The 24,041-nt window shown below is 41.9% G+C and overlaps 1 protein-coding gene across 6 annotated transcripts in view; it reads right to left on the bottom strand.

The window, feature by feature from the left end:
* slc4a4a (solute carrier family 4 member 4a) overlaps window positions 1-24,041 on the bottom strand; it is a 245,522-nt gene that overhangs the window by 139,561 nt on the left and 81,920 nt on the right. For all 6 annotated transcript variants that reach the window (XM_061895893.1, XM_061895903.1, XM_061895921.1 and 3 more), the window contains exon 5: window positions 4,612-4,747. In XM_061895893.1, coding sequence (XP_061751877.1) covers window positions 4,612-4,747 — 136 coding nt within the window. The remainder of the gene's footprint in view (window positions 1-4,611; window positions 4,748-24,041) is intronic.

The following is a 24,041-nucleotide window of genomic DNA, read 5'->3' as shown; positions in this document are numbered from 1 at the left end:
GTGGGACGATACTGGTAATTCTACATAAATAAGGTTGTAATGTTGGGACGATACTGGTTATTTTAAATAAATAAGGTTGTAATATTGGGGCGATACAGGTAATTTTACATAAATAAGGTTGTAATAGTGGGGCAATATTGGTCATTTTATGAAACAATGGTTGTATTGTTGGGGATACTCATAATTTTACATACATAAAGTTTTAATATTGGGGCGATACTGGTCATTTTACATAAATAAGGTTGTAATACTGGGGCGATACAGGTAAATTTACGTAAATATGGTTGCATTATTCGCGCGATACTGTTAATTCTACATAAAATAAGGTTGTAATTTGGGGGATAATAATCATTTTACATAAATAAGGTTGTAATATTGGGGCGATACTGGTCACTTGGCATAAATAATGTTGTAATATTGGGGCGATACAGGTAAATTTCCGTAAATACTGGTTGTATTTTTGGGGGGATACTGGTAATTCTACTTAAAATAAGGTTGTAATATTGTGGTGATACTGGTTATTTTACATAAAAAAGGTTGTGATATTGGGGGGGGGGACTGGTAATTTTACATAAATAAATTTGTAATATTGGGGGGATACTGGTTATTTAAACAAAATAAGGTTGTAATATTGGGGCGATGCAGGTAAATTTACGTATGCATGATTGCATTATTTGGGCGACATTGGTAATTTTACGAAAATTTGGTTGTATTTTTGGGGGATACTTATAATTTTACATAAATAGGGTTTTAATATTGGGGCTATACTGGTCATTTTACATAAATAAGGTTGTAATAGTGGGGCGATATTGGTAATTCTATGTAAAATAAGGTTGTAAAATTGGGGGATACTCATGATTTTACATAAATAAGGTTGCAATATTGGGGTGATACAGGTAAATTTACGTAAATATGGTTGCATTATTGGGGCGACATTGGTAATTTTATGAAAATATGGTTGTATTATTGGGGACACTCATAATTTTACATAAACAAGGTTTTAATATTGGGGCGATACTGGTCATTTTACATAAATAGGGTTGTAATATTGGGGAGATACAGGTAAATTTACGTAAATATGGTTGTATTATTGGGGCGACATTGGTAATTGTACGAAAATATGGTTGTCTTATTGGGGGACACTTATAATTTTACATAAACAAGGTTTTAATATTGGGGCGATGCTGGTCATTTTACATAAATAAAGTTGTAATATTGGGGCGACACAGGTAAATTTACGTAAATATGGTTGTATTATTGGGGCGGTACTGGTAATTCTACATAAAATAAGGTTGTAATATTGGGGGATACTAATAATTTTACATAAATAAGGTTGTAATATTGGGGCGATACTGGTCACTTGACATAAATAAGGTTGTAATATTGGGGCGATACTGGTCACTTGACATAAATAAGGTTGTAATATTGGGGCGATATTGGTCACTTGACATAAATAAGGTTGTAATATTGGGGCGATACAGGTACATTTACGTAAATATTGGTTGTATTATTGGGGAGATACTAGTAATTCTATGTAAATAAGGTTGTAATATTGGGGGATACTAATAATTTTACATAAATAGGGTTGTAATTTTGGGGCGATGGTCACTTGATATAAATAATGTTGTATTATTGGGGCAATACAGGTCATTTGACATAAATAAGGTTGTAATATTGGGGCGATACAGGTAAATTTACATAAACTTGGTTGTAATATTGGGGCGATACTGGTAATTCTACTTAAAATAAGGTTATAATATTGGAGGATGCTAATAATTTTACATACGGTAAATAGGGTTGTAATATTGGGGGATACAGGTAATTTTATATAAATAATGTATTATTGGGGCAATACAGGTCATTTGACATACATAAGGTTGTAATATTGGGGCGATACTGGTCACGTGACATAAATAAGGTTGTAAGGTTGGGGCGATACTGGTCCATTCATCCATTTCCTACCGCTTGTCCCTTTTAGGGTTGCTGGAGCCTATCTCAGCTGCATTCGGGCGGAAGGCGGTGTACACCCTGGACAAGTCGCCACCTCATCGCAGGGACAACACAGATAGACAGACAACATTCACACTCACATTCTGGTCATTTCACATTAATAAGGTTGTAATATTGGGGTGATACAGGTAATTTGACATAATTAAGGTTGTATTATTGGGGTGATAATGGTAATTTTACATAAATAAGGTTGTAATGTTGGGGCGATACTGGTAATCTTACTTAACAAGGTTGTAATATTGGGGCGATACTGGTAATTTTACATTAATAAGGTTGTATTATTTGAGGGATACTGGTAATTCTACATATATAAGGTTGTAATATGGGGGTGATACAGGTCATTTTACATAAATATGGTTGTAATATTGGGGCGATCATGGTCATTTTAATTAAAATAAGTGTGTAATATCGGGGATACTGGTCATTTTACATGAATAAGGTTGTAATATTGGGGCGATACTGGTTATTTTACATGAATAAGGTTGTAATATTGAGGCGATACTGGTCATTTGACATAAACAAGGTTGTAATATTGGGGGATGTAGGTAATTTTATATAAATAAGGTTGTATTTTTGGGGTGATACAGGTAATTTGATATAAATACGGTTGTACTATTGGGACGATACTGGTAATTCTACATAAATAAGGTTGTAATAATGGGACGAAAATGGTAATTTTACATAAATAATGTTGTACTATTGGGGCGATACTGTTCATTTGATATAACCAAGGTTGTAATCTTGGGGGATACAGGTAATTTTATATAAATAATGTTGTATTATTGGTGCGATACAGGTAATATGACATAAATAAGGTTGTACTATTGGGACGATACTGGTAATTCTACATTAAAAAAAGTTGTAATGTTGGGGGATACAGGTAATTTGACATAATTAAGGTTGTAATATTGTAGCGATACAGGTATTTTTATATAAATAATGTTGTAATATTGGGGAATACAGGTAGCTTGACATAAATAAGGTTGTATTATTGGGGTGATACAGGTAATTTGACATAAATAAGGGTGGATTATTGGGGCGATACAGGTAATTTTACTTGAATAAGGTTGTAGTATTGTAGCGATACAGGTATTTTTATATAAATAATGTTGTAATATTGGGGGATACAGGTAATTTGACATAAATAAGGTTGTATTATTGGGGCAATTCGGGTAATTTTACATAAATGATGTTGTATTATTGGGGCGATACAGGTAATTTGACATAAATAAGGTTGTACTATTGGGACAATACTGGTAATTCTACATAAATAAGGTTGAAATGTTAGGGGATACAGGTAATTTGACATAAATAAGGTTGTAATACTGTAACGATACAGGTATTTTTATATAGATAATGTTGTATTATTGGGGCGATACAGGTAATTTGACATAAGTAAGGTTGTTTTATTGGGGCAATTCAGGTAATTTTACATAAATAATGTTGTATTATTGGGGCGATACAGGTAATTTGACATAAATAAGGTTATAATATTGGGGGATACAGGTAATTTGACATAAATAAGGTTGTATTATTGGGGGATACAGGTAATTTGACATAAATAAGGTTGTAATACTGTAACGATACAGATATTTTATATAAATAATGTTGTACTATTGGGGCGATACAGGTAATTTGACATAAATAAGGCATAAATAAGGTTGTATTATTGGGGCGATACAGGTAATTTGACATAAATAAGGTTGTATTATTGGGGCAATTCAGGTAATTTTACATAAATAATGTTGTATTATTGGGGCGATACAGGTAATTTGACATAAATAAGGTTGTAATATTGAGGGATACAGGTAATTTGACATAAATAAGGTTGTACTATTGGGGCGATACAGGTAATTCGACATAAATAATGTTTTATTTGGGCGATACAGGTAATTTGACATAAATAAGGTTGTAATATTGGAGCGATACAGGTAATTTTTTATAAATAATGTTGTATTATTGGGGCGATACAGGTAATTTGACATAAATAAGGTTGTATTATTGGGGCAATTCAGGTAATTTTACATAAATAATGTTGTATTATTGGGGCGATACAGGTAATTTGACATAAATAAGGTTGTAATATTGGGGGTACAGGTAATTTGACATAAATAAGGTTGTATTATTGGGGGATACAGGTAATTTGACATAAAATAAGGTTGTATTATTGGGGCGATATAGGTAATTTTACATAAATAACGTTGTACTATTGGGGCGATACAGGTAATTTGACATAAATAAGGCATAAATAAGGTTGTAATATCGGGGCGATACAGGTAATTCGACATAAATAAGGTTGTATTATTGGGGCAATTCAGGTAATTTTACATAAATAATGTTGTATTATTGGGGCGATACAGGTAATTTGACATAAATAAGGTTGTATTATTGGGGCGATACAGGTAACTTTACATTAAGAATGTTGTATTATTGGGGCGATACAGGTAATTTGACATAAATAAGGTTGTAATATTGAACTGAAAGTCATGGACATCTTGGTTAGCTTATTTTTCCACTTGTTGACCCTGGACCTGACTATTGGTATTGGGCTGCAAGCTAAGGACCACATGAAGTACGGGGCCCAAAGACGGAGCTCCTTACCTGGCCGTCTCCTTCCACTCCATCTCCTGGCCGTCCACCGACAGCAGCTCGTCCAGCTCGGTGAAGAGCTGCGGGGGCGCCGGGCCGTCATCCTCCTCCCCCAGGATGAAGCGGATCCTCTCTGCGGCCGGCGAGACTGCGGAGACAGGGAAGATGCTGCGCGTCAAGGGGCGGCAAGGTGGCTCCGGCGGTGGCTCCGGCGGTGGCTCCGGCGGCGCCTCCACGGGCTCGGGGGGCGGCGGGATGATGACCATGGCCACCTCCTCTGCGTCCCCCTCTTTCTCGCCCGGGTCGTTGTTGTTGTTGTTGTTGTTGGACATCTTCACAAAGTCACCCCCCGACCCCGCCCCACCTGGTCCTGGGAGTCCCGAGCAGTGAGCGAGCTAGACCCTGGTGGGAGTCCCTCCACTTGGGTGCAAGTGACGGACCCTCTCAGCTGGCCAGACCAGCACTGCAGGTAGGAGGGGGGAGTTCGTGTCCTCGGACTGAGCCCCCCCCCCCCCCTCAACACCCCCACCTCTCAGTGTTCAAACAGGCCTTCGCCATTGGCCCTCCGAGCCTTGGCGAGCTGCCCCGGAGCCCCTCGGTGACAATTAGGAAATGGTTCACAAACTGGCCCATTCTTCAGCTCAGGCTTGGCTTTCTCTCCTCTTGTCTTCTCATTTGAATATTTAGCCGGGCGCAAAAAAAAAGGAGGATCATCAAAAAAGTGACTTTTTCATAGGTTTTTATAGCAATAAGTAGCAGACAACGATCATCACTGCTGACAGGCTTCGCTACACAGCTTAAAACGATACTTGGAGCTCTGCCAACTGTCAGTCCGTCAGCTACAGACGCGGCGGCGGATGCCCGTTTGATCTTTTTCTTTTTCCCTAAGGCTGAGCTGAATTGAAGTCCGGATACAAGTGTAAAGTTAGCATGTGGCTAACATTGCTACGCTCGTGTCGCTTGATTGATTGAGGCTTTTATTAGTACATATTCCGTACAAATGACCACTAAATGGTAACAGCCGAATAAGTTTTTTAATTAGTTTAAGTCAGGGTCCACGTTAATGAATTCGTGATAAGTCTACGTTTAAAACGTTGGAGTGGGGTGAAAGAGACTTTGACGCTGCGAATGTGGAACTCGGAGCCAAGCTATTGCGACATAAATGGAGTGCTTACACAAATAAGCCGGAAAAACGTACCCAGCCAGCTGGAGAAAACAGACAACTGTCCATCGAGTGAGTCACTATGGTATTGATCATGATACATGCATCACATTATCGTACAACTACAGTACATATATATATGTATATATATACATATATATATATATATATATATATGTATATATATATATATATACATACATGTACATATATGTGTGTATATATACATATATATACATATATACATATATATAAATATATATATATATATATATATATATATATATATATGTCTTAATTGGATTATCCAGAGAATAGTGCTCGATACCGTGGTAGAGCGCAATATGTATGTGTGGGAAAAATCCCAAGACTACTTCATCTCTACAGAACTGTTTCACGAGGGGTTCCCTCAATCATCAGGAGATTTTAATGGAAGCATTCACATACAATGGTTTATATAGGGCACAGAGTGGGCGGGTACGGGCAGGCGTAGGGGCGTGGTGATTGGCTCATGTGTTACCTAGGAGGTGTTTCAGTCTGTGACGGAAACACCTCCTAGGTAATGATTTCACTGCGCTTGTTGAGTGATGCCAGGTCTGGGTGAATATATAATAAACAGTTTCTCTTTCAAGCATAGGTTGCATCTTTTATTACCACTGTTGTAAGGTGTGCTGGATGCAAGAATTTGCCATGTTATTGAATATTCAACATTATTGTCTTTGAGGTTCCAAATGTGCTTCCTGGCAAGTTCAAGGCCTGGATATACCAGCACGGGATTCTCCCTCGGATCCTCTGGCCCCTCATTGTGTACGAAGTCCCCATTTCAACGGTGGAAGGCTTTGAAATGAGGGTCAGTAAGTTCCTGCGCAGGTGACTAGGACTGCCGTGAAGCCCGAGCAAAATAACAAGCTGAAGCTCCCCATCAGCAGCCTGAGCGAGGAGTTCATGGTGACACGGTCCAGGGAGCTCCTACAATATCGGGAGTCCAGTGACCCAAAGGTTGCACAGGCTGGGATTGAAGTCAGGACGGGTCGGAAGTGGAAAGCTGTCGAGGCTGTGGATGTCGCAGAGGCAAGGCTATGGTAAAAGGTGTTGGTGGGAACAGTGGCGCAGGGGAGAGCTGGCTTAGGTAGCAGAAGAAACACCTCGCTATGATAAGGCGCAGGGGAAAGAGAAGAGGTCACTGATCCTCGAGGAGGTCCGAGCAGGAGTTGAGGAAAGGCGAGCCTGCCAGATGGCGGGAATGCGGCAACAGGGCGCTCGGACGAGATGGGAACAATGGACCGAGCTCTGGAAAGCCGAACCCCATCTGATAAAGTTCTTGATCCAGGCGGTCCACGACGTGCTGCCAAGTCCATCCAACCTCTTCACCTGGGGAAAGGTGGAGACACCAGGGTGCCGCCTCTGCCAGAGGAGAAGAACCTTGGAACACATCCTAAGCTGTTGTCCAAAAGCCCTGGGTGAAGGGCGGTACCGCTGGCGACATGACCAGGTCCTGAAAGCCATAGCTTTACCATCTGCAGGGGAGTCGGTCACAGCAAGAGCCTCCGCCCAGTGAAGAGCACCGCTTTCATCAGAGCTGGGGAGAAACTGCTGCCCGGAACACCTCTTTTGGTCTGTTGGCAACAGAACGCGACTGGGAGCTCTCAGTTGATCTGGGAAAGCAGCTGAGGTTCCCTGACGTGGTTGCCAATAAACACTAAGGCCAGGTATTGTGGCCTCCAAGCAGGCAATCCTCTGGAGCTCGCAGTGCTTTGGGAGGACCGTATCCTGTACTGGCTCACCTGCACTGGCTTCCTGTGCACTTAAGATGTGACTTTAAAGTTGTACTACTTCCGTATAAAATACTACACGGTCTAGCTCCAGCCTATCTTGCCGATTGTATTGTACCATATGTCCCGGCAAGAAATCTGCGTTCAAAGGACTCCGGCTTATTAGTGACTCCCAAAGCCCAAAAAAAGTCTGCGGGCTATAGAGCGTTTTCCGTTCGGGCTCCAGTACTCTGGAATGCCCTCCCGGTAACAGTTCGAGATGCCACCTCAGTACAAGCATTTAAGTCTCACCTTAAAACTCATTTGTATACTCTAGCCTTTACATAGACTCCCTTTTTAGACCAGTTGATCTGCCGTTTCTTTCCTTTTTCTCCTATGTCCCACTCTCCCTTGTGGAGGGGGTCTGGTCCGATCCGGGGGCCATGTACTACTTGCCTGTGTATCGGCTGGGGACATCTCTGCGCTGCTGATCCGCCTCCGCTTGGGATGGTTTCCTGCTGGCTCCGCTGTGAACGGGACTCTCGCTGCTGTGTTGGATCCGCTTTGGACTGGACTCTCGCGACTGTGTTGGATCCATTATGGATTGAACTTTCACAGTATCATGTTAGACCCGCTCAACATCCATTGCTTTCCTCCTCTCCAAGGTTCTCATAGTCATCATTGTCACGGACGTCCCACTGGGTGTGAGTTTTCCTTGCCCTTATGTGGGCCTACCGAGGATGTCGTAGTGGTTTGTGCAGCCCTTTGAGACACTAGTGATTTAGGGCTATATAAGTAAACATTGATTGATTGATTGATATATATATATATATATATATATATATATATATATATGTATATGTGTGTATATGTATGTATACATACACACACAAATATGTATGTACATATATATGTATACAAACCCTGTTTCCATATGATTTGGGAAATTGTGTTAGATGTAAATATAAACAGAATACAATGATTTGCAAATCATTTTCAACCCATATTCAGTTGAATATGCTATAAAGACAAGATATTTGATGTTCAAACTCATAAACATTTTTTTTGTTGTTGTTGCAAATAATCACTAGCTTTAGAATTTGATGCCAGCAACACGTGACAAAGAAGTTGGGAAAGGTGGCAATAAATACTGATAAAGTTGAGGAATGCTCATCAAACACTTATTTGGAACATCCCACAGGTGTGCAGGCTAATTGGGAACAGGTGGGTGCCATGATGGGGTATAAAATCAGCTTCCCCAAGAATGCTCAGTCTTTCACAAGAAAGGATGGGGCGAGGTACACCCCTTTGTCCACAACTGCGTGAGCAAGTAATCAAACAGTTTAAGAACAACGTTGCTCATAGTGCAATTGTAAGAAATTTAGGGATTTCAACATCTACGGTCAGTAATATCATCAAAAGGTTCAGAGAATCTGGAAAAATCACTCCACGTAAGCGGCATGGCCGGAAACCAACATTGAATGACTGTGACCTTCGATCCCTCAGACGGCACTGTATCAAGAACCGACTTCAATCTCTAAAGGATATCACCACATGGGCTCAGGAACACTTCAGAAAACCACTGTTACTAAATACAGTTTGTCGCTACATCTGTAAGTGCAAGTTAAAGCTCTCCTATGCAAAGCTAAAGACATTTCTCAACAACATCCAGAAACGCCACCGGCTTCTCTGGGCCCGAGATCATCTAAGATGGACTGATGCAAAGTGGAAAAGTGTTCTGTGGTCTGACGAGTCCACATTTCAAATTGTTTTTGGAAATATTCGACATTGTGTCATCCGGACCAAAGAGGAAGCAAACCATCCAGACTGTTGTCGACGCAAAGTTCAAAAGCCAGCATCTGTGATGGTATGGGGGTGCATCAGTGCCCAAGGCATGGGTAACTTACACATCTGTGAAGGCAACATTAATGCTGAAAGGTACATACAGGTTTTGGAACAACATATGCTGCCATCGAAGCGCCGTCTTTTTCATGGACGCCCCTGCTTATTTCAGCAAGGCAATGCCAAGCCACATTCAGCACGTGTTACAACAGCGTGGCTTTGTAAAGAAAGAGTGCGGGTACTTTCCTGGCCCGCCTGCAGTCCAGACCTGTCCCCCATGGAAAATGTGTGGCGCATTATGACGCGTAAAATACGACAGCGAAGACCCCGGACTGTTGAACGACTGAAGCTCTACATAAAACAAGAATGGGAAAGAATTCCACTTTTGAAGTTTCAACAATTAGTTTCCTCAGTTCCCAAACGTTTATTGAGTGTTGTTAAAAGAAAAGGTGATGTAACACCGTGGTGAACATGCCCTTTCCCAACTACTTTGGCACGTGTTGCGGCCATGAAATTCTAAGTTAATTATTATTTGCAAAAAAAAAAAGTTTATGAGTTTGAACATCAAATATCTTGTCTTTGTAGTGCATTCAACTGAATATGGGTTGAAAATGATTTGCAAATCATTGTATTCCGTTTATATTTACATCTAACACAATTTCCCAACTAATATGGAAACAGGGTTTATGTATAAATACATATATATATACATATATATATTATATCAATATAATGAATATAAAATGATTCATAATTGGATACTAAGAGTATGTGAAATTTCGACTCTGGCAACCTCCTTAAAGCTTCGTAATCCGTCAAAAATATTGAGCAGCTAAAATTCGGCAAACGTGGATAATTGTGGCGTGTTTTGCATTTTCCCATCATGCTTTGCACGGGACTCAAATGGGTGTAATTTTGAACTATGTGTTGTGGTCGGACTTTATTTTTTTAAATATCCACAAAGTTCATGTGTGGGGTTTATTTGCTTGGATCGGGTCTTATATAAAGATGCTGTGCTTTGTTTGCTTTAAAGTGCAATTCATGGTCATTAACCATGAATGACTCACAATGTCTACTAATTGGTGGCAATGTTGCAGCTATTATTATGTTCAGATGGTTAAAATTACGACGCCGGCAAACATGTGACGCCAAAAAAGGACATTGCGGACGCACTTGGTCCGAGGGCCTGACATTGGGGCCCTCCTCTCCTGAACAGTATTTGTTTGAGGATTGAGACTGGTAGACCTCAACCAAGCCTGTGAGGGGGGGTAAGTGGGAGGGGGGGTTGTCGGTAAGATCCAGGACAGGGTGAAAGCAAAGAGGGGTGAGAGCGAAGCACGGAGAGGAGGGATAGAAAATGAAAATCCCATCGCTCGAACGCAATTTCAAAGGCGTGTGTGCTCTAGCCCAGAGCCGCGGGCGCACAAAGAGCACTTTGTCCCCGGCAGCAGAGCATCATGGGATACGAGATGAGCGAAGAATGCCCCGCTGCCCGCCACACAGCTGACTGGGAGCGCTCGGTGCCTCTCCCGACATGCATCCGACACAAATAGCTTCTTCGACACATTGCTAAAAAAAAAAAAAAAAAGATTAAAAACTCCGCACTGTACCCGCGTCACCTCTTGGGACGTGAGCGAGACCGCGCGGTGGTCCCACGGTCGATATGCGCCACTTGAATGCAGAGTGACACCCTAAGGGGGGGACTCATTCAGAGAGAACACCGACCGCCAAGTTCTACTTGCTGGGAGAGAGGCTGAGAAATACCAGCCAGAGGACATTTAAGGGCTGTTTATTGACAGTGTTGCACACACAAATGCACTTGAGAGTAGTCAGTGTGCAGCTTGTATAGCAATATAGATTTACTGTCCACTGAGAATGAGTCAACAAACAGCTTTTACTGTCTAAATAGCTGGCGACGCAAGTGAGTAAAACGATAATGGAACTTCCGACAGTCATGTATGTTGGGGGAGCTGCGGTTCATTAAAGCAGTGTTTTTCAACCACTGTGCCGCGGCAAACTAGTGTGCCCGTGACATACAGTCCGGTGTGCCGTGGGAGATGATCTAATTTCACATATTTGTGACAAAACGGAAATGCTGATTATCGGTCCTGCTAGACACCGACCTCTATTTAATAATACAACTTTAACATTTGACAACCAAATAATAAAACAAGGTGACTCGGTAAAAAAAATCTGGGTATTATCTTTGACCCAACTCTCTCCTTTGAGTCACACATTAAAAGCGTTACTAAAACGGCCTTCTTTCATCTCCGTAATATCGCTAAAATTCGCTCCATTCTGTCCACTAATGATGCCGAGATCATTATCCATGCGTTTGTTACGCCTCGTCTCGATTACTGTAACGTATTATTTTCGGGTCTCCCCATGTCTAGCATTAAAAGATTACAGTTGGTACAAAATGCGGCTGCTAGACTTTTGACAAGAACAAGAAAGTTTGATCACATTACGCCTGTACTGGCTCACCTGCACTGGCTTCCTGTGCACTTAAGATGTGACTTTAAGGTTTTACTACTTACGTATAAAATACTACACGGTCTAGCTCCATCCTATCTTGTCCATTGTATTGTACCATATGTCCCGGCAAGAAATCTGCGTTCAAAAGACTCCGGCTTATTAGTGATTCCTAAAGCCCAAAAAAAGTCTGCGGGCTATAGAGCGTTTTCCGTTCGGGCTCCAGTACTCTGGAATGCCCTCCCGGTAACAGTTCGAGATGCTACCTCAGTAGAAGAATTTAAGTCTCACCTTAAAACTCATTTGTATACTCCAGCCTTCAAATAGACCTCCTTTTTAGACCAGTTGATCTGCCGCTTCTTTTCTTTTTTCTCCTATGTCCCCCCCTCCCTTGTGGAGGGGGTCCGGTCCTATGACCATGGATGAAGTACTGGCTGTCCAGAGTCGAGACCCAGGATGGACCGCTCGTTGGGACCCAGGATGGACCGCTCGCCTGTGTATCGGTTGGGGACATCTCTACGATGCAGACCCGCCTCCCCTTGGGATGGTTTCCTGTGGACGGGACTCTCGCTGCTGTCTTGGATCCGCTTTGAACTGAACTCTCGCGGCTGTGTTGGAGCCACTATGGATTGAACTTTCACTACATGCCCCTAAAGCTGACCAACACGCCAGACTGTAGTCAGTTGGAAGCGTGTCTTAATGAAATTAAACAATGCATGTCCGCTAATTTTTTGCAACTTAACGCCAAAAAAACGGAAATGCTGATTATCGGTCCTGCTAGACACCGACTTCTATCTAATAATACAACTTTAACATTTGACAACCAAATAATAAAACAAGGTGACTCGGTAAAAAAAATATGGGTATTATCTTCGACCCAACATTCTCCTTTGAGCCACACATTAAAAGCGTTACTAAAACGGCCTTCTTTCATCTCCGTAATATCGCAAAAATTCGCTCCATTCTGTCCACTAAAGACGCCAAGATCATTATCCATGCGTTTGTTACGCCTCGTCTCGATTACTGTAACGTATTATTTTCGGGTCTCCCCATGTCTAGCATTAAAAGATTACAGTTGGTACAAAATGCGACTGCTAGACTTTTGACAAGAACAAGAAAGTTTGATCATATTACGCCTGTACTGGCTCACCTGTGCACTTAAGATGTGACTTTAAGGTTTTACTACTTACGTATAAAATACTACACGGTCTATCTCCATCCTATCTTGCCACTTGTATTGTACCATACGTCCCGGCAAGAAATCTGCCTTCAAAGGACTCCGGCTTATTAGTGATTCCTAAAGCCCAAAAAAAGTCTGCGGGCTATAGAGCGTTTTCCGTTCGGGCTCCAGTACTCTGGAATGCCCTCCCGGTAACAGTTCGAGATGCTACCTCAGTAGAAGCATTTAAGTCTCACCTTAAAACTCATTCGTATACTCTTGCCTTTAAATAGACCTCCTTTTTAGACCAGTTGATCTGCCGCTTCTTTTCTTTTTTCTCCTATGTCCCCCCCTGCCTTGGGGAATGGGTCCGGTCCAATGACCATGGATGAAGTACTGGCTGTCCAGAGTCGAGACCCAGGATGGACCGCTTGCCTGTGTATCGGTTGGGGACATCTCTACGCTGCTGATCCGCCTCTGCCTGGGATGGTTTCCTGTGGACGGGACTCTCGCTTCTGTCTTGGATCCGCTTCTAACTGAACTCTCGCGGCTGTGTTGGAGCCACTATGGATTGAACTTTCACTACATGCCCCTAAAGCTGACCAACACGCCGGACTGTAGTCAGTTGGAGGCGTGTCTTAAAGACATTAAACAATGCATGTCCGCTAATTTTTTGCAACTTAACGCCAAAAAAACGGAAATGCTGATTATCGGTCCTGCTAGACACCGACCTCTATTTAATAATACAACTTTAACATTTGACAACCAAATAATAAAACAAGGCGACTCGGTAAAAAAATCTGGGTATTATCTTCGACCCAACTCTCTCCTTTGAGTCACACATTAAAAGCGTTACTAAAACGGCCTTCTTTCATCTCCGTAATATCGCTAAAATTCGCTCCATTCTCCTAAAGCTGACCAACACGCCGGACTGTAGTCAGTTGGAGGCGTGTCTTAAAGAAATTAAACAATGCATGTCCGCTAATTTTTTGCAACTTAACGCCCAAAAAACGGAAATGCTGATTATCGGTCCTGCTAGACACCGACCTCTATTTAATAATACAACTTTAACATTTGACAACCAAATAATAAAACAAGGCGACTCGGTAAAAAAATCTGGGTATTATCTTCGACCCAACTCTCTCCTTTGAGTCACACATTAAAAGCGTTACTAAAACGGCCTTCTTTCATCTCCGTATTATCGCTAAAATTCGCTCCATTCTGTCCACTAAAGACGCCGAGATCATTATCCATGCGTTTGTTACGCCTCGTCTCGATTACTGTAACGTATTATTTTCGGGTCTCCTCATGTCTAGCATTAAAAGATTACAGTTGGTACAAAATGCGGCTGCTTGACTTTTGACAAGAACAAGAAAGTTTGATCACATTACGCCTGTACTGGCTCACCTGCACTGGCTTCCTGTGCACTTAAGATGTGACTTTAAGGTTTAACTACTTACGTATAAAATACTAGCTCCAGCCTATATTGCCGATTGTATTGTACCATATGTCCCGGCAAGAAATCTGCGTTCAAAAGACTCCGGCTTATTAGTGATTCCCAAAGCCCAAAAAAAGTCTGCGGGCTATAGAGCGTTTTCCGTTCGGGCTCCAGTACTCTGGAATGCCCCCCCGGTAACAGTTCGAGATGCTACCTCAGTAGAAGCATTTAAAACTCATTTGTATACTCTAGCTTTTAAATAGACCTCCTTTTTAGACCAGTTGATCTGGCGCTTCTTTTCTTTTTTCTCTTATGTCCCCCCCTCCCTTGTGGAGGGGGTCCGGTCCGATGACCATGGATGAAGTACTGGCTGTCCAGAGTCGAGACCCAGGATGGACCGCTCGTCGGGACCCGGGATGGACCGCTCGCCTGTGTATCGGTTGGGGACATCTCTACGCTGCTGATCCGCCTCCGCTTGGGATGGTTTCCTGTGGACGGGACTCTCGCTGCTGTCTTGGATCCGCTTTGAACTGAACTCTCGCGGCTGTGTTAAAGCCACTATGGATTGAACTTTCACAGTATCATGTTAGACCCGCTCGACATCCATTGCTTTCGGTCCCCTAGAGGCGGGGGGGTTGCCCACATTTGAGGTCCTCTCCAAGGTTCTCATAGTCATCATTGTCAGTGGCGTCCCACTGGGTGTGAGTTTTCCTTGCCCTTTTGTGGGTTCTTCCGAGGATGTCGTAGTCGTAATGGTTTGTACAGTCCTTTGAGACATTTGTGATTTAGGGCTATATAAATAAATATTGATTGATTGATTGATTGATTGAAAAACAGTTTTTGCAAACCAGTAATTATAGTCTCCAAATTATGTGTTGTTTTTTTTAAATGTCGGTGCTGTCTATAGCTGTGTAATACTCTTCCATATCAGTAGGTGGCAGGCGGCAGCTAATTGCTTTGTAAATGCAGGTAGAAAGGTGTCTTGTGCTTAAACCAGAGGTGTCAAACTCAAACACAGAGTGGGCCGAAATTTAAAACTGAACAAAGCCGCGGGCCAAGGTTGAACAAATGAACCTTTTAATAGGGACCCAAACAAGTTTTGCATTGAATATTGAACAAGCAAGGCTTATATAACTTTCTAGTGACATGCAAAATCGAGTTTCAAATAATAATAATAATAATTTAAAAAATATCAATTCAAATACAAATGTAATCCCTTTTCTATTTACAGCCTTCTGAGGTAAATATCAAAATATATTGTAGCGTCCCGAAAGAGTTAGTGCTGCAAGGGGGTCTTGGGTATTTGTTCTGTTATGTTTATGTTATGTTGCAGTGCAGATGTTCTCCCGGAATGTGTTTGTCATTCTTGTTTGGTGCGGGTTCACAGTGTGGCGCCTATTTGTAACACTGTTAAAGTTGTTTATACGGCCACCCTCGGTGTGACCTGTATGGCTGTTGGCTAAGTATGCCTTGCATTCACTTATGTGTGTGTAATAGCTGCATATATTATGCGAGTGGGTCTGCACGCTGTTTGTATGGAGGAAATGCGGACGTGACGACAGGTTGTAGAGAATGCTAAAGGCAGTGCCTTTAAGGCCCGCCCTCGATATTGTTGTCTGGGTGGAAATCGGCAGAATGTTTGCCCCGGGAGATTTTCGGGAGGGGCACTGAACTTCGGGATTGGCAAGTGCGAGAAATTGCGCTGTTTCAGCGGCACTGCCGCTGTGTAATAACGGCGGGCCAGCTGTATTGTTAATTTGATATTGCCTCAAGGGCCAAATTAAATTTGACGCCCATGGCTTAAACCAAAAATGAACAAAAGGTGAGTGCACTTAAGAAAAGGCTTTGCAGCTTAGGGAAGGATATGCAGAGCGAAACCACAACTGAACTGGCTGCAAAGTAAAGAAAAACAGAATGCTGGACGACAGCAAAAACTTACTGCGTAGCAAAAACGGCGTCCACAATGTAAATCCGAACAATGTCCCCACAAAGACAGATAAAACAACTGAAATATTCTTGATTGCTAAAACAAAGTAAATGCAGGAAATATCGCTCGAAGGAAGACATGAAACTGCTACAGGAAAATACCAAAAAAATGAAAAAAAGTCACCAAAATAGGAGCGCTAAAACACTGCGCACAGGAAAACAGCAAAAAACTCCAAATAAGTCATGGCATGACGTGACAGTACACCTACTTTGAGACAAGAGCTATATTGATGCATGCTTGGTTATGCTTTAAGGTCCATCCATCCATCCATCCATTTTCTACCGCTTATTCCCTTTGGGGTGGCGGGGGGTGTTGGTGCCTATCTCAGCTACAATCATATCCAACAATTGCGACAATGACTTTTAACTGTCAACTGAGTTGATGATTTCTGCTGGTGGTGTGCCTGCGGATTTTTTCAACGCAAAAATGTGCCTTGGCTCAAAAAAGGTTGAAAAACACTGCATTAAAGGACCCATGCCATTAGTGTCGAAAACAGCCGGCAACACAAGTGAGTAGCAAGATAATTGTCTATTGCCTACAGTCAATCAGGGTGGTGTAAGCGTCATGGTCTGTGGCGACACGAGTGCTGCCGGTACTGGTGGAGCTGCGGTTCTTTAAAGGATACATTCCATTATCGTCTGAATATCTGGCAACATAAATGGTTGGTTGGTTGAAGTTTATTTCGTATAAGTGTGTAGCCAGATAATTGTTTCTTGCCTCCAGTCAAGCATGGCGGTGTAAGAGTCATGGTCTGTGGCGACACGAGAGCTGCCGGCACTGGGGGAGCTGCGGTTCATTAAAGGACACATTCCTTATTGTATAAATAGCTGGTGACCTAAATGGTTGGTTGGTTGGTTGGTTGGTTGTTTGGTTGTGTGTAGCAAAATAATTGTTTCTTGCCTCCAGTCAAGCATGGCGGTGTAAGAGTCATGGTCTGTGGCGACACGAGAGCTGCCGGCACTGGGGGAGCTGCGGTTCATTAAAGGACACATTCCTTTTTGTATAAATAGCTGGTGACCTAAATGGTTGGGTGGTTGGTTGGTTGGTTGGTTGGTTGTGTGTAGCAAAATAATTGTTTCTTGCCTTCAGTCAAGCATGGCGGTGCAAGAGTCATGGTCCGTGGCGACACGAGAGCTGCCAGCACTGGGGGAGCTGTGGTTCATTAAAGCACACATTCCTTATTGTATAAATAGCTGGTGACCTAAATGGTTGGGTGGTTGGTTGGTTGGTTGGTTGGTTGGTTGGTTGGTTGGTTGTGTGTAGCAAAATAATTGTTTCTTGCCTCCAGTCAAGCATGGCGGTGTAAGAGTCATGGTCTGTGGCGACACGAGAGCTGCCGGTACTGGGGGAGCTGCGGTTCATTAAAGGACACATTCCTTATTGTATAAATAGCTGGTGACCTAAATGGTTGGTTGGTTGGTTGGTTGGTTGGTTGGTTGGTTGGTTGGTTGTGTGTAGCAAAATAATTGTTTCTTGCCTCCAGTCAAGCATGGCGGTGTAAGAGTCATGGTCTGTGGCGACACGAGAGCTGCCGGTACTGGGGGAGCTGCGGTTCATTAAAGGACACATTCCTTTTTGTATAAATAGCTGGTGACCTAAATGGTTGGGTGGTTGGTTGGTTGGTTGGTTGGTTGTTTGGTTGGTTGGTTGCGTGTAGCAAAATAATTGTTTCTTGCCCTCAGTCAAGCATTGAGGTGTAAGAGTCATGGTCTGTGGCGACACGAGAGCTGCCAGCAATAGGGGAGCTCCGGTTCATTAGAGGACCCATGCCATTAGTGTCTAAACAGCTGGCAACACAAGGGAGTAGCAAGATAATTGTCTATTGCATACAGTCTATCAGGGTGGTGTTAGCGTCATGGTCTGTGGCGACACGAGTGCTGCCGGCACTGGGGGAGCTGGGGTTTATTAAAGAAAACATTCCATTATTGTATAAACAGCTGGCCACACAAGCAATTCCCAAGATAATTGTGTCTTGCCTACGGTCAATCAGGGTGGTGTAAGCGTCATGGTCTGGGACTGCACGACTGTTGCCGGCAATGGGGGAGCTGGGGTTCATTACAAGACACATTCCAATATTGTCTAAACATCTGGCGACATAAATGGTTGGTTGGTTGAAGTTTATTTCATATAAGTGTGGAGCAAGATAATTGTTTCTTGCCTCCAGTCATGGTCCGTTTTTTATTTACATTTACACAACGTGCCAACTTCACTGCTTTTGGGTTTTGTACTTGTGGAGGGTGGGGCATGGCCTGCGGGCCTGCCGCGGAACAGAGTGTGCAAGGACCAGCCTCGAAGTAGATTGCCCGGCTGTGCCTTTTTATCTAATCACCCGTCGCCTTTATTAGCAGCAGCCGGAACGAGACAAGTAGTTGGAGTTGGAGTTGGAGCCAGAAAAATAGAGGGACACGGACTAAGAAGAAGACATTTTGTTGGAAAGCAAAAGCCTCTCAACATTTATGAAAATAAAACAGTGTTGTACCCTGAAATCCGGGCTCTCGTGGCAGTGTGTGGTGGTCCGAGGAACCCACTAGAGGTCAACATCTACAGTACCTTTGCGGTAAAATGTTATATGAGGCGCCCTTTCGTTCATTCATTGACATTTATTATGTGCTCCTTCATACAAAGTGGGGACCTTGTGCTCCTTCATACAAAGTGGGGACCTTGTGCTCCTTCATACAAAGTGGGGACCTTGAGCTCCTTCATACAAAGTGGGGACCTTGTGCTCCTTCATACAAAGTGAGGACCCCCAACAAATGGTGGGGCCCTACATCCAGGGAGGGGCGTGGCCCGAATGGCAGACATGTAGAGGAATCACAGAGACATCCAAATGTCAACACAGTTTTTGTCTTGATCAATACCAAGTTCTGTCTTCCATGCTGGTCGTTTTTTGCACCAAGTCAATTGTTTCCTGGTGGACTTTGAAAATGCCAACCATTGATAAATCATGCTGGCCTTTGCCTTGATCTCATCAACTTTGAAAGCAATTGTATGTTTGTGCTCTAACTGCCAAAATTGGATTTAGGAAAAAGACAGACGACAGTATCAAAAAAAAGATTCTGTGTTCTGAACTCCTGCTTCCATGAAAGACTGTAATGCCCTCTATGTTATTGCTGTGAATACTAATTCTATGCTTTTCTTAACCGAAATTCATCTATTTATTCTGCAACTTAAACGTATTCTTCTTCTCCAGATTTTGGCACGCTCTACCTTCCACATTTTTCACCATAATCAAACTGTTCCAACTTAAAACTGTTCCGCCTATTTGGGAATTGCGGGTTTTCCCTTGAAAAATTAAGTTTTCCCAAAATTCCAGGAATTACTTAATATTTCTCAATTAAAAATGTTAACCCAATTGAAAAATACCAACACCAACTCATTCAGAACATTAAAATCTTTAAACATTTTCCCCAAAAAAATCCCTCTTTTCCCGAAATTCCCATTAAAGTGAATAAGGACATTTTTCAAAGCTCCACAATTTTCATCCAATTCAAACCATTCCAACTCCCAAATATTCAGCCTGTTAAAAATGGTGTGCTTTCCTTCAACAATTTAAAAAAACTTCCCGGATTTCCAATAATTCACAGTTTTCAGGGAAATGTTCCTCATTCAAAATTAATTGTCCATTTATTTTAAATCCACAAAGTTGCCAACCAATACAAACCATTTCACCTTCAACATGTTCCACTCATCCTGGATATTCAAAAAATTCCAGGAATCCACAGATTTCCCCTTTTTTGAGCCTTTTTCTGGCGACTACTCCTTCCACATTTTTTAACCCACTTCAGCTTTTCCACCGTCAAAACATTTCTCTTAATCAGGACAAAAAAACAAAGTTATTCTTTGAACTGGAAAAATTCCCAGTTTTCCCGAAATTCCAGGAATTCCTTAATACAATTTCTCAATTAAAAATGTTAACATTCAACATTTTTAGGCCCAATTGAAAAATTCCAACACCAACCGTTTCAACTCATTCAGAACATTCAAGTCTTTTAACATTTTCCAAATAAATTTGCGCTTTTCCAGAATTTCTCATTGAAATAAATGGAGCATTTTTCAAAGTTCCACAATTCCAACATTTTTCATCCGATTCAAACCGTTCCAACTCCAAAATGTTAAAAATTATGTGCATTCTTTTAACAATTAAAAAAAAAAAAATTCCTGGATTTCCAAGAATTCCCGGGTTTTAGGGACATTTCCCCCATTCAAAATGAATTGTCAATTTTTTTAAACTTCCACAATTTGCACAGTTTTCAGCCGATTCAAACCATTCTAACATCAACACATTCCACTTATCCGTTTCGCACGTTCCCAAGTTACAAACCAAATTCCTTTTTTTCCTGGAAATTTTAACTATTCTTATATGCATTTTACATTTTGTCAGCATTTCAGTTCAACTTTAGCATTGGCGAATTCACACACAATTCCTCCAAGAATTGCCTCATCTAGTTAGGGACCGAATGTACCTTTGAGACAGAGGACCCTATTGTATTTCTAAGGTTTTATTATTATTATTATACCGCCGCCTCTTTGAGCTGTAATTTGACCCCTTTAACATGCTTCAAAACTCACCAAATTTAACACACACATCAGAACTGGCGAAAATTGCGATCTAATCAAAAAACCAAAACCCAAAACTCAAAATTGCACTGTAGGAAAAAACACAAACAAAACTGTTTGTAACTTCCATTAAGAATGTTATAGAGACATGACACAAAAATCTCTATGTAGGTCTGACATAGACCTAGATTTCATACACTGACCCTTTAGCAAAAATCAACAGGAAGTTGGCAAAAACCCCTTCAAAACAAAAGTTCCCTAAAAAAATGCCATTTTTGCCTCTTTGAGCTGTAATTTGCCCCCCTTAAAATGCTTCAAAACTCACCAAACCGGACACACGCATCAGGACTGGCAAAAAGTGCGATCTAATAATAAATTTTTTTTTAAAACTCAAAATTGCGCTCTACTGCCCCTAGGAATAAAACACAGACAATACTGCTCCTAGGAAGAAAACACGGACCAAACTGCTTGTAACTTCCGGTAGGAATGTCGTAGAGACATGACACACAAATCTCTATGTAGGTCTGACTTAGACCTAGGTTTCATACACTGACCTCCTTCAGCAAAAATCAACAAGAAGTTGGCAAAAACCCCTTCAAAACAAAAGTTTCCTAAAAAAAAATGTAATTTTTGCCTCTTTTAGCTGTAATTTGCCCCCCCTTAAAATGCTTCAAAACTCACCAAACCGGACACACGCATCAGGACTAGCAAAATTTGCGATCTAATAATAAAAAATAAAAAATAAATCGAAATTGCGCTCTAGTGCCTCCTAGGAATAAAACACAGACAAAACTGCTCCTAGGAAGAAAACACGGACCAAACTGCTTGTAACTTCCGGTAGGAATGTCGTAGAGACATGACACAAAAATCTCTATGTAGGTCTGACTTAGACCTAGATTTCATACACTAATCTTCTTCAGCAAAAATCAACAGAAAGTTGGCAAAAACCCCTTCAAAACAAAAGTTCCCTAAAAAAATGCCATTTTTGCCTCTTTGAGCTGTAATTTGCCCCCCTTAAAATGCTTCAAAACTCACCAAACTGGACACACGCATCAGGACTGGCAAAATGTGCGATCTAATAATACATTTTTTTTTAAAACTCAAAATTGCGCTCTACTGCCCCTAGGAATAAAACACAGACAACACTGCTCCTAGGAAGAAAACACGGACCAAACTGCTTGTAACTTCCGGTAGGAATGTCGTAGAGACATGACACACAAATCTCTATGTAGGTCTGACTTAGACCTACATTTCATACACTGACCTCCTTCAGCAAAAATCAACAAGAAGTTGGCAAAAACCCCTTCAAAACAAAAGTTTCCTAAAAAAAATGTAATTTTTGCCTCTTTTAGCTGTAATTTGCCCCCCTTAAAATGCTTCAAAACTCACCAAACCGGACACACGCATCAGGACTAGCAAAATTTGCGATCTAATACTAAAAAATAAAAAATAAATCGAAATTGCGCTCTAGTGCCTCCTAGGAATAAAACACAGACAAAACTGCTCCTAGGAAGAAAACACGGACCAAACTGCTTGTAACTTCCGGTAGGAATGTCGTAGAGACATGACACAAAAATCTCTATGTAGGTCTGACTTAGACCTAGATTTCATACACTAATCTTCTTCAGCAAAAATCAACAGAAAGTTGGCAAAAACCCCTTCAAAACAAAAGTTCCCTAAAAAAATGTCATTTTTGCCTCTTTGAGCTGTAATTTGACGCCCTTAAAATGCTTCAAAACTCACCAATTTTGACACGCACATCAGGACTGGCAAAATGTGCGATCTAATAATAAAAAATTTTAAAAAACTCAAAATTGCGCTCTACTGCCCCTAGGAATAAAACACAGACAATACTGCTCCTAGGAAGAAAACACGGACCAAACTGCTTGTAACTTCCGGTAGGAATGTCGTAGAGACATGAAACAAAAACCTCTATGTAGGTCTCACTTAGACCTACATTTCATTCATTAACATGCATCCATCCATCCATTTTGTACCGCTTATTCCCTTTCAGGGTCGTGGGGGGCACTGGCGCCTATCTCAGCTACAATCGGGCGGAAGGCAGTGTACACCCTGGACAAGTCGCCACCTCATCGCAGGGCCAACACAGATAGACAGACAACATTCACACACTAGGGCCAATTTAGTGTTGCCAATCAACCTATCCCCAGGTGCATGTCTTTGGAAGTGGGAGGAAGCCGGAGTACCCGGAGGGAACCCACGCATTCACGGGGAGAACATGCAAACTCCACACAGAAAGATCCCGAGCCTGGATTTGAACCCAGGATTGCAGGAACTTCGTATTGCGAGGCAGACGTCCTAACCCCTCTGCCACCGGAACATCTTTCAGCAAAAATCAACAGGAAGTTGACAATTACCCCTTCAAAACAAAAGTTGTTGTTTTTTTCAAACATTATCTCCTCTGAGCGCGTTTGTTGTGTCGGCTTCAAACTAGCACAGGAAAGAGATTGAACCCTTCCGGTTAAAAGTTGACGAGATAGTTTTTCCTACTGCTCCGGTTTTGATTTTACGAGCCTTCAAAGAAGCTCTGCGCTGATGCTGCTGCCGTCTCGGGATGGCCGCTTAAAAGCAGGACCACACAATGCAGGTAAAGATATGTTGACTGGGCGAAAGAAGGAGGCACCAGTTTGACACCAGGATACAGAGAAGGTAGGTAATGTGCAGGTAAATACATGTTGTCCGGGTGATGGCAGGAAGCACCGGCGTGTGTGGGTGGAAGAAAGAAGCACCAGTGTGACCCCAGGATGCAGGGATGGTAGGTAATGTGCAGGTAAAGATATGTTGAATGGGTAAAGGCAGGAAATACCAGCAAAAGTCGGTCCCGTCCATCGCTGCTTGCAGCTTTAATTGGATTTGTATTTCTATTCATTGTTAAAATATGACTTTGGCACACGTAAGCAAAGATTGGGTAAAAAAAAACAAGCAAAACTGATTGAGGTTTTGTCAAATGACGATCTCCGGTAAGTTCCATTCGGCGTGCGGGCTTGTTTGGTGTTGGCGTGTTCCTTCATTCTTTGATTTTTTTTTTTTTTATGAGCCGGCAGCCCATCCTG

The sequence above is a fragment of the Nerophis ophidion genome, linkage group LG01 (genome assembly GCF_033978795.1).
Source record: "Nerophis ophidion isolate RoL-2023_Sa linkage group LG01, RoL_Noph_v1.0, whole genome shotgun sequence".
Lineage (NCBI taxonomy): Eukaryota > Metazoa > Chordata > Actinopteri > Syngnathiformes > Syngnathidae > Nerophis > Nerophis ophidion.
This window is presented reverse-complemented; position numbering and strand designations above follow the sequence as displayed.